We start from the raw sequence: 14,241 nt of genomic DNA, 5'->3' as shown, positions 1-14,241 counted from the left end.
ACAGTCAGTTTCCATACTGGAGTCAAATGCAGAAAAAAAAAACCACAACACCCAACTCACAAAGGTGTCTTACCTTCCCCAATCGCCCTCGCTTTTGCTTGGCTAGGGTTAGGTTACTAAACTTCTACTACTACTACTAAAGCTCCTTCCTCAAGCTGTTAAGAATATGTCCCAACATACTCGTATTTTGTTGATGTACAATGCAACCAGATCTATTAATATGTACCTATCCCTATTTCTAGGAATATATTCTGTAACTTAACTTCTTTTCTGCATTTAAGAAGCTTCTCTTTTCCTCCTTTACCTTCTTAATGAATAGATTCACATCCTCCATTCTTCTCCCTGTCAACTGGCATCCATAAGAAAAAAAGCCCTCCATATGTTCCAACCATCTTCTGCTTATTATAGTTCCTACTTCACAACTCACATTCATTACCACTTGGGTACTTTTATGGGCTAGGCTTGTGAAGGCTCCAGGGCCATTAGCCAAGTACACACCTATGAACTTGCTCATGTTAGTCTTTCCTCGTAACCAAATACCTGGACTTTCTATACAGCAACCTGTTACTAAGCTACTGATTCTCAGGCTTCACATTCAAACTAATGAAAACATCTGCTTAGTATCATACTCACGGTTTCTTTTTGTGTGCAAGTTGCCAGGGTAAAGAAAGGGATTTGTTTAAATGGGGTGGCTGCTTGAGAGAGTGCTACCCATCAAGCAGAATTATCTACTACACACATGAATCAATCTTTCTGCTTATCAATAAAAGGTCAATATTAAATGTTACCAGGTAGCAGTACTCACTACTATCTAGTTGCGTAGCTACTACAAACTTACAAATTAAGAAAAACATTCTTGATTTCACATTTATGATATGGCACACCTTAATGTCATGAACTGGGATGACAAACCACCTCTCAATAAAGCTGACCAAAAAAGGAGAAAATAAAAGAACTATGGACGTACAATGTCAAGCCTTTAATACACAGAATTATTGTCCGCTTTTGTCAAAGCTAAATACAAATTTCATTTTATGCTCCTTACCTGTAGGATTTCATCACCCTATTTACTGAGGTTTGAACCTTTCATGGAGTTTAAAGGTCACTAAAAACTTTTTAGCCCATAGACTTTCCTGGGAGTCTACTATTGCATATTTCAGTTCATATTCATTCCTTGTGAATTACAGCATCATGAATACTTTGAAGCTGATGTACTTACTGTAACAATTGTGTGCAATTCTACTGGTTATCCTAATTAGCTTCCACAGTACACACCATGGTGGGGCCGAGTGGAATTTCATGATGCTAAGAAATCTTCCTTGCTCTTGGATCATCTCACTTACATAACAAGGTACCAGAAGTTCTTTTTTTATTTCAAACTCACTGAGGTCAATGTTAGGCAGGCCCACAATGGAAAACTCTTTGTGCAATATATATCTCTATTTTCCACACCCGGGGCCCATAAACATTCTGAAGCCTTTTGTAGTCTGAAGAAGGAAACTTTTAATTACCGAGAACAGCTGCATTAATAATTGAGTTTGCAAACTAGGAAATACGACACCCGGCTGACTCAGGAATGGAAAACAGAACCTAAAACTCACAAAATATCATGTTAAGGCCGTGTTACACTTCTTTACCCTTCTGCAAGAATATTTTACAGATGCTGACTCACATGTAGGAAGCAAATACATAAAGGTCACTGTTAAACTAGCCAGTCATACTGCTCTAAATTCTCGTACTTGGCAATATTTCTCATGGTTTCCATTCTAGGTAAACATAAATGTGATCTGACAGGTCAGACTAGGGCATTGTAATGTTACTAGCTGTACTCTAGGTGTATTATGAATAAAAAGTAGCTTTCCAAGAAAAGATCACATCAGGATGACTCTACCTCAGAGATATAATTAATAAGTAAATACTGTGTTTCTGGCAGGTTAAGGATTGTCTACTTCATGGGAAAAATGGTGTTTTTTTTCTCCCCAGTTTTTGCCCATAATACTAGTTGCATAACTTGCTTCAGCTGTATCTCACACAAACCTTCAAGAGAATATTTTGGGCAAGGGATATTAGACAAAATTCATAAAAAAATATCACTGCTCAGATCTAGTGCCAAGGCATTCTGTTAATGAAGCAAGGCAGCTAAATATTCAGAAGGGAAGAAAAAGTTCTAGCTGTGGCCCCCCTCCACATGATCATCATAGTACTGGAAAATTTCTAGAGTCCCATGCGTTTTGATAACAAGGTGAGGTCCAAGTTTAGTTAGACAAAAGGCTGCAAGTCTTCTAGCAACCACACTTCTGTCAGTTGAAGGGTTCATTGGCAGGACAATACCCCCCCAAAAAAATCATTCCCGTTTGAGTAACTAGAGAGAGCAAGCACTCCTTTATGTACCAGGCCATGGCATTATCTTAAACTACTTGATGTACATCCTGTGACAAGAGTTCTTGAAAGTCTTCAAATCTATTTCAACAAGCCAGCATCTCCTTTAAGTCCATATGCAACTTGGCTTGGGGGGGAGGGGGGCACAAACCCTATACCTTCAATCACCCCAAATAAACTCTGTCAGGAGATCAATGCATCCTTACCTAAAACCTGAAGAGAAAGAAGGGGAAAAAAAACGGTCCTAATTTCTCTGAGCTGTGGAATTCTACCACAGCAGTTCTAACTAGTGCAGTGATTAAGTGAACCTTTCTTCTCCAGGAGAAAAAACATACAGGCCCAAAGATTGCTCAAGTAATGCTGACATTTTCTTATATGAAACCTACTATTTTCAGTGATTACAATATTGGCAGACATATGACCAGACACGCAGAGAAAAACTCTTGCTGTTATCAAAAGATCAGTGACACCATGTCTGCAATTTTTCTCTTGTTTTACACACATCCTCTTTTGAAATATTCCTGGGAAACTCCCCAGAATATATTTTTGGGTTAATGGAAAAGAGGAATTCAAGTCTGAAGTCTTCTTGTTAATTAAGTGGGCATGAATTAAGCAACTGTGTAATCAGATGTGCATGTAAATAACTCTCGGCCTAATAGGTGTAATGACTGGAGGCAAATTTTCTAAGAAATCAGTGGAAACTGTGGGCACATCTACATGGTGAAATGCAAACTGGCAAAGTTTAGCTGACTCTTCTGTTAGCTAGTAGAATATATGCACATGGCAAAACACACCCTATATCCCAGTTAACCATCCAGTCATCACATACTTGCTTGCTAAGATCACAAATGTCCAAAATTGGCTTCCACTGACACTGTCTTAAGAAAATATGACAATGATAATCCATTTCTGAAGTGAGAGAACTGTATCTATTGACTTTGGCATTCTGCTCAAGTGTGCCTTTCACCATTGAGTTACTTTGGAAGCTTTTGGAACCAAACAAAGGATGGATTTTGACAAATTCTCTCTCTCGACCTCTTCAAAGTACCAGCACCTAACAAAAAAAAAAAGAAACGTTTTGCTGGTTGCAAAGGAAGTTTAAGATCCTGCCCTTAGTCAAGGGTATCACTAATCCAGATGGAAGAGATTAATGAAGACAAGAATAAGATAGATTCTTCTGCTCCAAGATTGAGTGAGTGTGAGTGTGAGTGTGAGTGTGAGTGTGAGTGTGAGTGTGAGTGTGTGTGTGTGTGTGTGTGTGTGTGTGTGTGTGTGTGTGTGTGTGTGTGTGTGTGTGTGCATGTATGGGGGAGGAGAGTCACTTAATTCATCTTATTTTAATTACTTGGGCTAAATCTGTTTGATCTTACATGAGCCACTAATCTGCCAAAATAGTTATTGTAGATATAAGGTCTATACTAAAAGGACTGTTCATGAAAGGAAAGATTTTGCCCAAACTGGCAAATGTTTTCAACCCCAAAAAATAAGAATCACAATGAGTGGTCACATGAAACATATTGGATAAACTTTACCCCCACCCCCAAACCAAGTTCCACAATACAAGCATACATCTCAGGATTAAACGCCGGGGACATTAGAGGAGTTTTTTTTAAATTTTATCAATATGTTATCAGAATAAGGCTATACATTTAAACAAACCCAACTACACTATAACAGCAGTTTCTGATCTAAAACAATAACATGCACGTTAAGTAAATGAAAAGACAGTGAACATTTGGCTGTTATATTTGGTGAATCTGCTGTTCTGGTCTTCTTCGGCAGAAATGTCAGTTAAGTATGTACATGGCCTGGAGTACATCTGACTGTATTCTGAAGTGAACTGTAAAACATTCAATGATCCAAGCACAATGGAAGAGAACTGATGAATTCTCACCTCCACAACATCAAATTGTGTACCATTTTTCTCAAAACCTACTTTTTGTAAGATTTTGCAAAGCCACGTCATCCTACTCTATGTCCAGGGAAAATAATTTAAACAACTGGAGAGTATAATACAAAACCCTATATCATCTGACCAAGAAGGTGAAAAGAAGACAGGAGTCTGATAAACTAAACTACATAAAACTTCAAAGATGTATCTAAAGGCAGGTGGGTCCACTATTAACTGTACAACGGTAATTTATCTTCCGGCAAGCAAGCTCATCCTTTTCTGATACGGAATCCCCACCTATTCTAAATCAAACGCTTAACACATGTCTAATGAACTTTTCTTAGACTAGACTTTTTGATAAAACCTATAAAAAGACTGCATTCTTTTCATAATTTCATTTTTTTTAATTCTTATAATCAGTGAACCTGTATACTTTTTTTTAAAGGAATATTATTTGGGCTGAAAACAGACTTGTGTGAACACACACCATAGCAGTAAATGTTTGGGACCTAGAATCCTTGCCAGACTAAAAAAATAATATAAGATAATCAAAGACTGCAGGAACCAGAGGGAAAAGTGGGTCCAACACTTTTCCCAAGGCCCAGACTTAGAAATGCATCCATCTGCTTTTGTACTTTCCCCTCCTTTTGGGCTTCTGGCCAGAAATAAGGCTGTGGACTACCCCGTCCGGATAAGACTTCACACAACAATCACTGGAATTGGAGATACCAAACAGTGACATTAAGTGTGTGAATGTCAAGGTCAGGCTTACAGAATAGGTATGTTATCAAGGTCCTGAAAGATCTCAATGAGACGGGGTTCTTCAGGAGGTGAGACAACAGCAAGGAGAGCCATACCTGCTACAGGCAGAAAAGGACTACGGGAATGACCCTGGACCTGCTCAATACTTCTTTAAGGTTTCCAGGGTTGCAGTCCCAGAGATGAAATTAGGGAAAAAGTTGCTGCACTTTGCACTCAATGGGGAAGCAGACCAACCATAGAAAGACTTTATCCAACAGCAAAAGAGAGATGCCACCACCATCTAGCTGAGAGATTGTGGCTGTGGTACCAGCAGACATCTGTGAGGCCTTCTACAAGAGAAAGTGTTTCTCCAGCAATGTGAACAGCTACCAGAAGGTGATCCAAGGACATGACAGATTTCCATAGTCTCATCAGCTCTCAACAAAGTGGGCAGGAACAAGTTTCTTCTTGCTTGCTTGCTGATGCAGCAAACTAATGCAATGTCAATCATTCCTAGAGGAAAGGTACACTCGAATAACTGCAATACATGGAGGCCCACCCATATCTCCAAGAAGCTAAAATGCAGGCTAATTTTGGTCTGTGACCAGATACCATTCATCCTGGTTATTGTCCTTCCACCACTCCTAACATGCAGCTGAGGCATCAATGGAGACAGCCACTAGGGGATTGTTAAGTTGGAAATGGCTGCAAAAGGAAAGGTTGAAATCAAAAAGTCACCATTCCAGGTGTCTGCAATACACCATGGAGAGTCTGATGTGGTAAGACCTTAGCTCAAATCACTGTTTTCATCTCCACGGGAGAACTCTCATGTGATACCTTGTCAGAGGAGGAAGAAATACTGTAGCTGCCATGATCCCCAACATCCTAAGGCATGCAGCCACTGACAGAGAAGAGGCTTGGTAAATCCTACAAAAAAAAACAGAAATAATAGGTGGGACTCTTTCTGATTTAAGAACAGATTGCAAAAACGGATCTCCAGTAAACATCTGATGAGACTTTACAAGGTTTTCTGTTACACCCAAGGTGTAAAATTCCAGAAATGGGGATCCCATGCTGACAGGAATTTCTCAATGGTCAGAGCAGCAAGGAGCCAATCATCCAAACACATAAAACCTCCGTGACACTCTGAAGTCTCTGTTCAGCTGCAGCCTTGGCTATAGATTTTATTAATATCCAGGGGGCACTGGATAGTCTGAAGGAAAATCTCCAAAATGTTTATGTCTAGCTCTTGCACAAAAGCAAAGTACCTTCCTTGACTCCTTGGTGATCTTGATGCAAAGTATGCGTCTTGGAGGTTGAAAGAGCACATACAACCTCCTCAAGCAAGGAAGAGCTGAGGGCATATTGATAATCCAGAACTACTTTTTGGTACAAAGTAGTTTAGGTCAATTATGCCTAATATGGGTCAGAGTTCATTTCTCTTTGTTTTGGCAATAAAAACCTGGAGGAGGTGTCAGACTCTCTATGATCTGGGCTGACATTCTGTGTGTGCCTCTTTTATGGAGAAAGTTTGTAAAGCTTATTAACACTGCCCTCATTTGATAGGAAGGGGTGTAGGGAAGCAGAAGAGAGTGCGCAAGGGAAGAAATGGGATTACATTGTCACTACACAGTATGCCCCATTTTACCCGATGGCTTTCTATGCTAAGAGGTAGAAAGACAGACAGCCCCACACTGCCTGCAGAATGGAGTAGTCAGGTGAAGACTCAGGGAGACCGACATTCTCTCTTTAACTGAGGGCTAAGAGACTTCAGATTAGGTTGAGGATTTATGCTATTTTGCTCATGTTTTCCATATATTACACTGATGTGACTGTGCTGGTTCCCTTCTGAATACTAATTCTGTTACTGTGGACTGCATCAGAATCATTCCTGACTTGGGCTCTTGTACACTAGAGAAGGGGCGATGAGTTGTTACAAATGTAATACTAGCAGATATCCATTTTTTTTTTTTTTTTTTTGCCAATGAGTGGTGCATTGAAAAAGGATGCCTTGAGACTCTCCTGAAAATCCATGTGCCAGAGAGTCAGGCAAGGCACTGAATCCAAATCAAAAGGCACTAATATCAGCATCAAAAAGGAAGGATCAAGACTTGCTGGTGTCTGGTCCAGCAAGGCACTAGGTGGTCTTTACTTAAGTGAAGGCCTCAATCTACACCTCCAGCATGGCCCTTGAGTGGGTCTCAGAGTCTGAGCATTTAGCCATCTTTGGCTTGCTTTCTTTGGAAAGACACTGGCAAATAACTTGTGAAAGGGAGGAAATATTCTCAACTCAAAAATTAATCAAATCTGTGCACCTTTCATCTCCCACAACCTACTCAGAAAGCTTGGAAACGCTCCCTTAACAGGTGACTCTGTAAGCTCTCTGTGGAGCACTTTGGATGAAGGGGAAGAGGACAATTTCTCTAGAAGACTGTTCTTTTCTTTTGTGAGATATAGTCCTATAGTCTTTTGCCCAGCAGAGGTGGAAGTCTCCTTGTCATCAGACCTAGGCATTTACTGAATCTGTCAAGAATGTTGCAAAACTCAAAGTAGCGAGCATGCAAGCGAACAGCACACTTTACATGCCAGTCCTGAGAAGCAACCTTTGCACACTGGACTCGCACTTTTCTGAAGGCTGAAGATGTATCCAGCTACCAACAAAATGGAAATACAGTAAGCTGAATGGTCATCAAAACAGAAAATACCTCAAAAATGACAATACTTATCTCTGAGCAACCCTACATTCTACAGATTTAGATACTGTGAACATGTAACAGGTCGCACACACACACACACACACACACACACACACACACACACACACACACACACACACACACACACACACACACACACACACACACACACACACGCACAAACAAGCACACACAAGCACACACGCAAACAAGCACACACGCAAACAAGCACACACACACACAAGCACACACACACACAAGCACACACAAGCACACACACACACAAGCACACACACACACACAAGCACACACACACACAAGCACACACACACACAAGCACACACACACACAAAGAAACACTTACCAAGCACAGCAATGAAAAAGGGCATGAAAACATAGACCAGTACAGGAACAGAAAAATAAAATAAATAAAAGTCTATCTCCTACCAGAGAAGCTGTCAGTACCAAAGAAAATGGTCACTGTCTGAAAGCGATCAAAGACAAGCAATCCAATACAAATGGAGAATCCAAAAGTAGCCAAAAACCTGCCAAAATACTAAGAATGAAGCCTGGGGTTATTTTACCTTGCAAGTTCTAGAACTCAAACCATTTGGGAAAGATGGAGGGCAATAGGGTTAAGGGCAAAGAGGAGGAGCTGAAATTTGATAATTTTTTTATAAATGCCAAACAGACTGAAAGCTGGCACTTCACTCTACTGGTTGTAGAAAAGGATGGACCAAACCATGTCAGAACACAACTTCATGTGTCAAAGTTCTTGTCAAAACACTCTAATACAACTCTACAGCTAGTCTACAGGTGAAGCAAACAAGAAAAATCCTAGTCCTGGAAAAATGTAGCTTTCACAGGCATCTGACTACATCCACCAGACAAGAGACTGATAGGCAAGGCAATATTTTAAGGAGGAAGACTCAAGTTGGCAACTGGTATACAGAAAACAGCTTAACAAACAAGTAGTGATGGGGGGTCCATAGAAAAGAGGGATTTGTGGAGTACATCCTGGCTCAATATTGGGCCAGTCCTAAACAATAAGTTGACAAGGGTCAAGAAAGAGCAGTCTTCAGTAAAACATTATAAAACAAGTACAGTAAGCAGTCAGGTAGTCGTAAGAATTCAACAAAGAGCAGTACAAAATTATGTACTTCGGGAAATGGGTGTTTTAAGCAAGGGTTAAGAACCATACAGAATAGTGTAAGAAAAAACAATCCAGATTCCCTATATCCGCACAAATCACTCAACACAATACAAGAGAGCTGCAGCCCACAGCATACTGCACTGTACATTAAAGAGTAGACTTAAGTAAAGCAGACACTGCCTTTCTACTGTACTGCACAAACCACTGGCAATGTCATGCCTGAACACCATCTACTGTTCTGAAAATATCTATGAGAGACAAAGAAGTGTGCAGATGAGGGCAGCTAACACGGTTAACATCATGGAGGTGGGGGCTGAAGAACTGAGGGGAAGAAAGGACTCGAGACACAGTAAGGATTCTTTTACTTTCAAGTGGAGTCGAGTTGCAGCAATGGTGTTTAAAACGAAGCGAAGACAAAAAGAAGGTAGAAGACCAGTTTTGAAAAGGATAAAACTGAGAAACATGATCAATCTCGATCGCGTTGGGACAAATTAAATTCAAAATCAAACAGTTGAAGTAAGCATACTGTAAATATGTATGTAACAGCGTTGCATTAAACTAACAAAATTAGAAATTTAACTCATCAACAGATATATATTTGATTAAACTACACAGCAGCTTAATTTTATGTTGGAACTTTATTAAAATAGACACATTTTAGTTACACCTATCAGCTCACAAATACATGGTTTAACTCTGTACTACTGTTTATTAAAATAGATACGTTATACCTAGCAGAAGCTCACAAATATATATATGCTGAACTCTGTACTACTACAGTTTGTTTCTGAGTAGAATTGTTTGCTCGCATTAATACATGACGTACAGTGTCTGCATCGTATGTGTACAGCAGCGACTGCAAGGATTTATGATATGTTTGACATCTGAGCGTTTAGCATCTGTACCCAAGTCACAGCTTTAAAGGGTCCAAGAACCGGTCTACTTAGACAAATAAACGCAATCTTAACAGAAGAATCAATAAACCACTGGTCTTCTCAGCTCTGTGTCTGCATGCCTGTGTGTGCACAGAAATAAATTAACAGTTGACTCCTAACATTACAGCTGTCTTAAAAGGGACGAGATCCTTATGCCAGGTTGACCAGTAACGAATATGGTATACCACAAATGAGGTTAAAGAAATTAACTGTGGATACACATGCTCATTTAAATGTAATTTTTTTTTTTAAAGAGAAGAAAACTGCCCTCTTCCCCACACTATCTTACACAAATTAAAATGAAGTTAGTGTGCAATGAGGAGCAGATCTTCAGACTATCCAGTAACTTTACTACATGTGAATGAGAAAACAATGCCACAAAGGGCACTGTGCACACTTTAATGACAATTTAACTAGCAACCTAGTCAAAGCTTCAGTTGTCAGGGTGCAAAAGGAAAGGAGGACTCAAATGCTGTTCTACACCTTAAAGCAAAGTAAAGGACGTGCAGCCCTCTGAGTCCAATCAGTAAGAAAAGACAGGCACAGTATTTCTTTTCTCTCAAGCCAAATATACGTTATTTTAATTAAAAAAAAAAAAAATCTGCCTCAAGCACATATCATTAAGAATAAAATACTGCTGAATGCTACCATGCCACTGTATTACTCATTTATAATAGATTATACTAAAATTACACAATTATACTCAATCAAGAACAGTTCTGTACCCATGCAGGATGAAGACATTGATTTAAACAATACACAAATATTTGTATTAACTTTTCAGTCAATGCCTCATAAGCTTCAAAAGGTACAGCTGGTTTTGCAGATTCCTGTCTGTACAGCTTAAGCAAAGTACATAATGTAATGACAGCAGTATACATGCACATGTATGCATACATTATTTACAATTAATTGCTAAAGGCTACCTAACCATCAGGTCAGATATACCACAGAAACAAATCAATGATTTACTAATACCCCAGACCCCAAGAGTTCCCTGAGATCTTCATACACCTGAATTAGCACCACTTACACCTGAAAACAAAAAAGAAATACTTAGTCCGGTGCCATTTACAGACTTTACACTATCATGCCTACTGGCCACCATAGCTCTCGAACAAGTAGGCTTCTTTTCTATTAAAGACAGTATTCATGGTAGATGCAAAATGCTACCTAGTGTAGTCTGTACGAACAGCTCTTGGTTAATATTTTTGCTTCTGTTGTGCAATTTTATAATAACCAAGTACAATTTTCTCTGCTAACAAAAATGTGGGGAACAAGCCATTCTTCCCCAAAGACCTCTGGCCACTCAGCTATGTAAACATAGGAGGTAAAACTCTATTCAGACAGCAATACTGCAGCCTAATTCATTTTAGATTAGTCTTTTTTGTATCACTTTCCTTAGGAGTACCTCTGAATATCTTTAAAATCTTCTGTTTGAAAAGGTTCAGTTTTGTTGGCGCTTTAGGTATCTTTACATGGCTCTGACTAGCGTTCTGGAAAACCTTAGAAAGTTCCTCTTTGGTAGGATGTTTGGAGACTTTTGAATGATCTTTGTCTGAACGTTTAGTCAGCTTTGGCTTGCTTTCTTTGGCAGCATGCTTGCTTGGATCGGGCACACTCTCCTTGACAGTATGTTTTAATTTCTTTGGCACAGTTTCCTTTGAAGTACGTTTGGGTATTTTGGACAAGTTTTCTTTGCCACCGAGTTTAGACATCTTTAAAATGGTTTGCTTGCCTGTACTTTTAGCTACCTTTGGTTGATCTGACTTGGCAGTACTTTTATGCTCTTCAGAAAGGCTCCGTTTGTCAACATTTTTGGACACCCTTGCAGGGCTATCTTTGGCAGCACTCTTTGATAACTTTGTAGGATTTTTCTTGGCAGCATCTTTAGACATTCTCTTCTTGTCAGATTTAATGGATTCCTTTGGAGGGTCTACTGCAGCATTTCTAGACGCATCTGATTTTGCAGCAGGTCTAAGCACCTTTGACAGGGGTTTGTCAGTTGCTTCTGCCCTACGGGCAGCTTTAGTACCAGAATCCATCTTTTTAATGGAAGACTTCCTTTCAGACTTGCTATCAGAATTAGTCTTTTTAATATGGGACTTCTTTTCTGTAGCATTCCTTTGCACAACTCTCTCTTTCTTCTTTTCTGTTACCTTTTCTTTTTCCCCTAATAGTGGATCTTTTTTTGCACGTTTTGCTTTTACTGCTGTTATTTTTACAACAAGGTTACTTCTCTCCTTCTTTGACTTCATTTCTTCTTTATCTTTCTTCTTTCTAGCAGTTTCATTCCTTTTATTTTTGGGAGTCTTTTTTTCTTCGGCATGTTTTTTCACTTGAATTTTAGCTTCTTTCTTCTCTGCTTTTTCATGTACTTTTGTTTTTGTTTCCTTCTTAACGTCATGCTTCTCTTCCACTTTTTGCTGTACTGCTTCCTTTACTTTTTATTCATGTGCATTTGTGTTTTAAGGAGAAAATGAGAATTTAGTTCTGATAAGTCCACAATTCCCGAACTTCAAAAATCAACACACAGCATCATTTAAGCTAAACAAGCAAGATGAACCTACTTCCAAGATGCAGTGTTCACATGCCCTAAAAAGGTGTACAATATGACCTTAAATGGAATTCACTGTCACATGCTACACATCCACTGCTGTTCAGCAATCTAAAGTAGACACTTGATAGTTCGATTCAATTTTTTAATAGATCAATGGGTAAACACTAGGCAATCAGTCTGTAGATTATTACCTCCCTATCCAATAACCACTCGGAGACCAGTGAGAATCAAACCCTGCACCTTGCGTCTGTGAAGTAAATAATTTAACGATCATGCCAACCCCCAGGCACTAAGAAATTGTACTATAGAAATGGGAACTACGCCATACAAAATACAGTCTAGTATTAAACTCTCTTATATATGACTGCAGCTGACATTTTTGTGTACAAATTCCTCCCACAGTATTTTTGGAATAACTGGAAAAGACCTTCACTTGTATAACAATGGATTTCAGATTCTGTGCAGTTTGTGTCCTCCTCCTGTTCTTGTGGGTTTTATCCTTGGCCCTTATTTCTTCCTACATCTCAAAGTCATGCAGATTGGTGGGCAGGCAATTTTCAAATTACACTTGCCGGGGGGTGGGGTGTCTGTAGTGGACTGGCAGTCAGAGTAGAACTGCTTTCAATGTTACGTCAGCTGCTTGTCCTGAAATGGATAAAGGAGTAGTGAAAACACAACTGAAGACAGAATAGTGAAGTTCAAAGGACGACTGCAAACCCACATAGACTTGTCCATAAACAAAATATGGAAATAACTTCTTTTTCCTGGAGTTGGTTTCTTTCTACTCCCCCATTAGCCATGGCATACATCACAGGAGTCTGCTGCATTAACTACTGGTTGCACAGTTATTTTATCAAGCCTGTTTGTGTGTATGCTGGTGGAACAGACTCGGACATCAAAAGTGAGAATAAAGGTGTGAAAAACACTAATGACAGAGTTTCAATATTTGCTGTGACTTTTCTGACAAATGCACTTTGTTTTCCTAAACTTTTTATTATGGGTCTAGAACATCTGCAGGAAGCCACATTACCTATGTATGGCTGCCATCTTAGAATTCATAAGGTTGTCTAACTAAACTAAAATAAGATCTTGATATTAGAGTATGGAGTTATGCCTAGCATTTTCAAGCAGGAGATGCAGGCCAACACCTGCAGAACAGCAAAGGTCCACAAATTATTAAAGGGATGGGGGGAATCACAGTTCATAGAGTGACATTCATTCAAAATGCCATGCTCTGCTCTTACAATAAATCATTTTTTGCTGCTAAATGATTTCACCCTTTAGTGCAGTAGTAAGAATAAATGTTATCACACTGTGACAATGAAGATTTTTTTTTTCTTAGGAGTCAGGATTATTTAAAGCACACTGGACACACGGAATCCTAGTTCACATGTCAAAAAAACTGTTTCAGGTTATTCAGTCTGGTGAACTGTGAACTCGAACGGTCAATTCTGTCAGACAGCAGGTTTCAGTGAGTTAAAGCAAAAAATCAACAACTTTGTGACAAACTACGTGATTCTGAGCGAGTCACTTGACCAAGCCAATGTTTCCTGGTTAGCAGTGGAAAAGAGGCGTGTGTGCTCAGCCCTAGTTCTTACATGGTTAACAAAAGGTAAAACTCACTAAGCACTAATAAATATCGCTTAAAAGCAGCAGCTCAGGAGGGGAGGCTCCATGTAAAAAGAAAGAAAAAATTCAAGTATAAGTGAAAACTGAAGTCAAATACTTACTTACACATGGTGTACAAATACTCTAGACCAAAGAGCTACAGTAAACAATGTAATACTGGCCTTGGACTGTTGAACAAAATTTAACTAATGAATTGCTAACGCAATTATTCATGCAATACAGCAATGGAAGTGCAACTTTTATTGCAGTAAATTCAG

General features: G+C 39.2%; 1 protein-coding gene across 3 annotated transcripts in view; it reads right to left on the bottom strand.

The window, feature by feature from the left end:
* Positions 1 to 9,479: 9,479 nt before the first annotated feature.
* The window catches only part of ASPH (aspartate beta-hydroxylase), a 597,360-nt gene continuing 592,598 nt past the window's right edge, over positions 9,480 to 14,241 (bottom strand). For all 3 annotated transcript variants that reach the window (XM_044065470.1, XM_044065471.1, XM_044065472.1), the window contains one exon: positions 9,480 to 12,238. In XM_044065470.1, coding sequence (XP_043921405.1) covers positions 11,163 to 12,238 — 1,076 coding nt within the window. In that variant the 3' untranslated portion in view covers positions 9,480 to 11,162. The remainder of the gene's footprint in view (positions 12,239 to 14,241) is intronic.

This window comes from Protopterus annectens, chromosome 3.part0 (assembly GCF_019279795.1).
Source record: "Protopterus annectens isolate FY-2018-M chromosome 3.part0, PAN1.0, whole genome shotgun sequence".
In the NCBI taxonomy this organism is placed as follows: domain Eukaryota; kingdom Metazoa; phylum Chordata; order Ceratodontiformes; family Protopteridae; genus Protopterus; species Protopterus annectens.
This window is presented reverse-complemented; position numbering and strand designations above follow the sequence as displayed.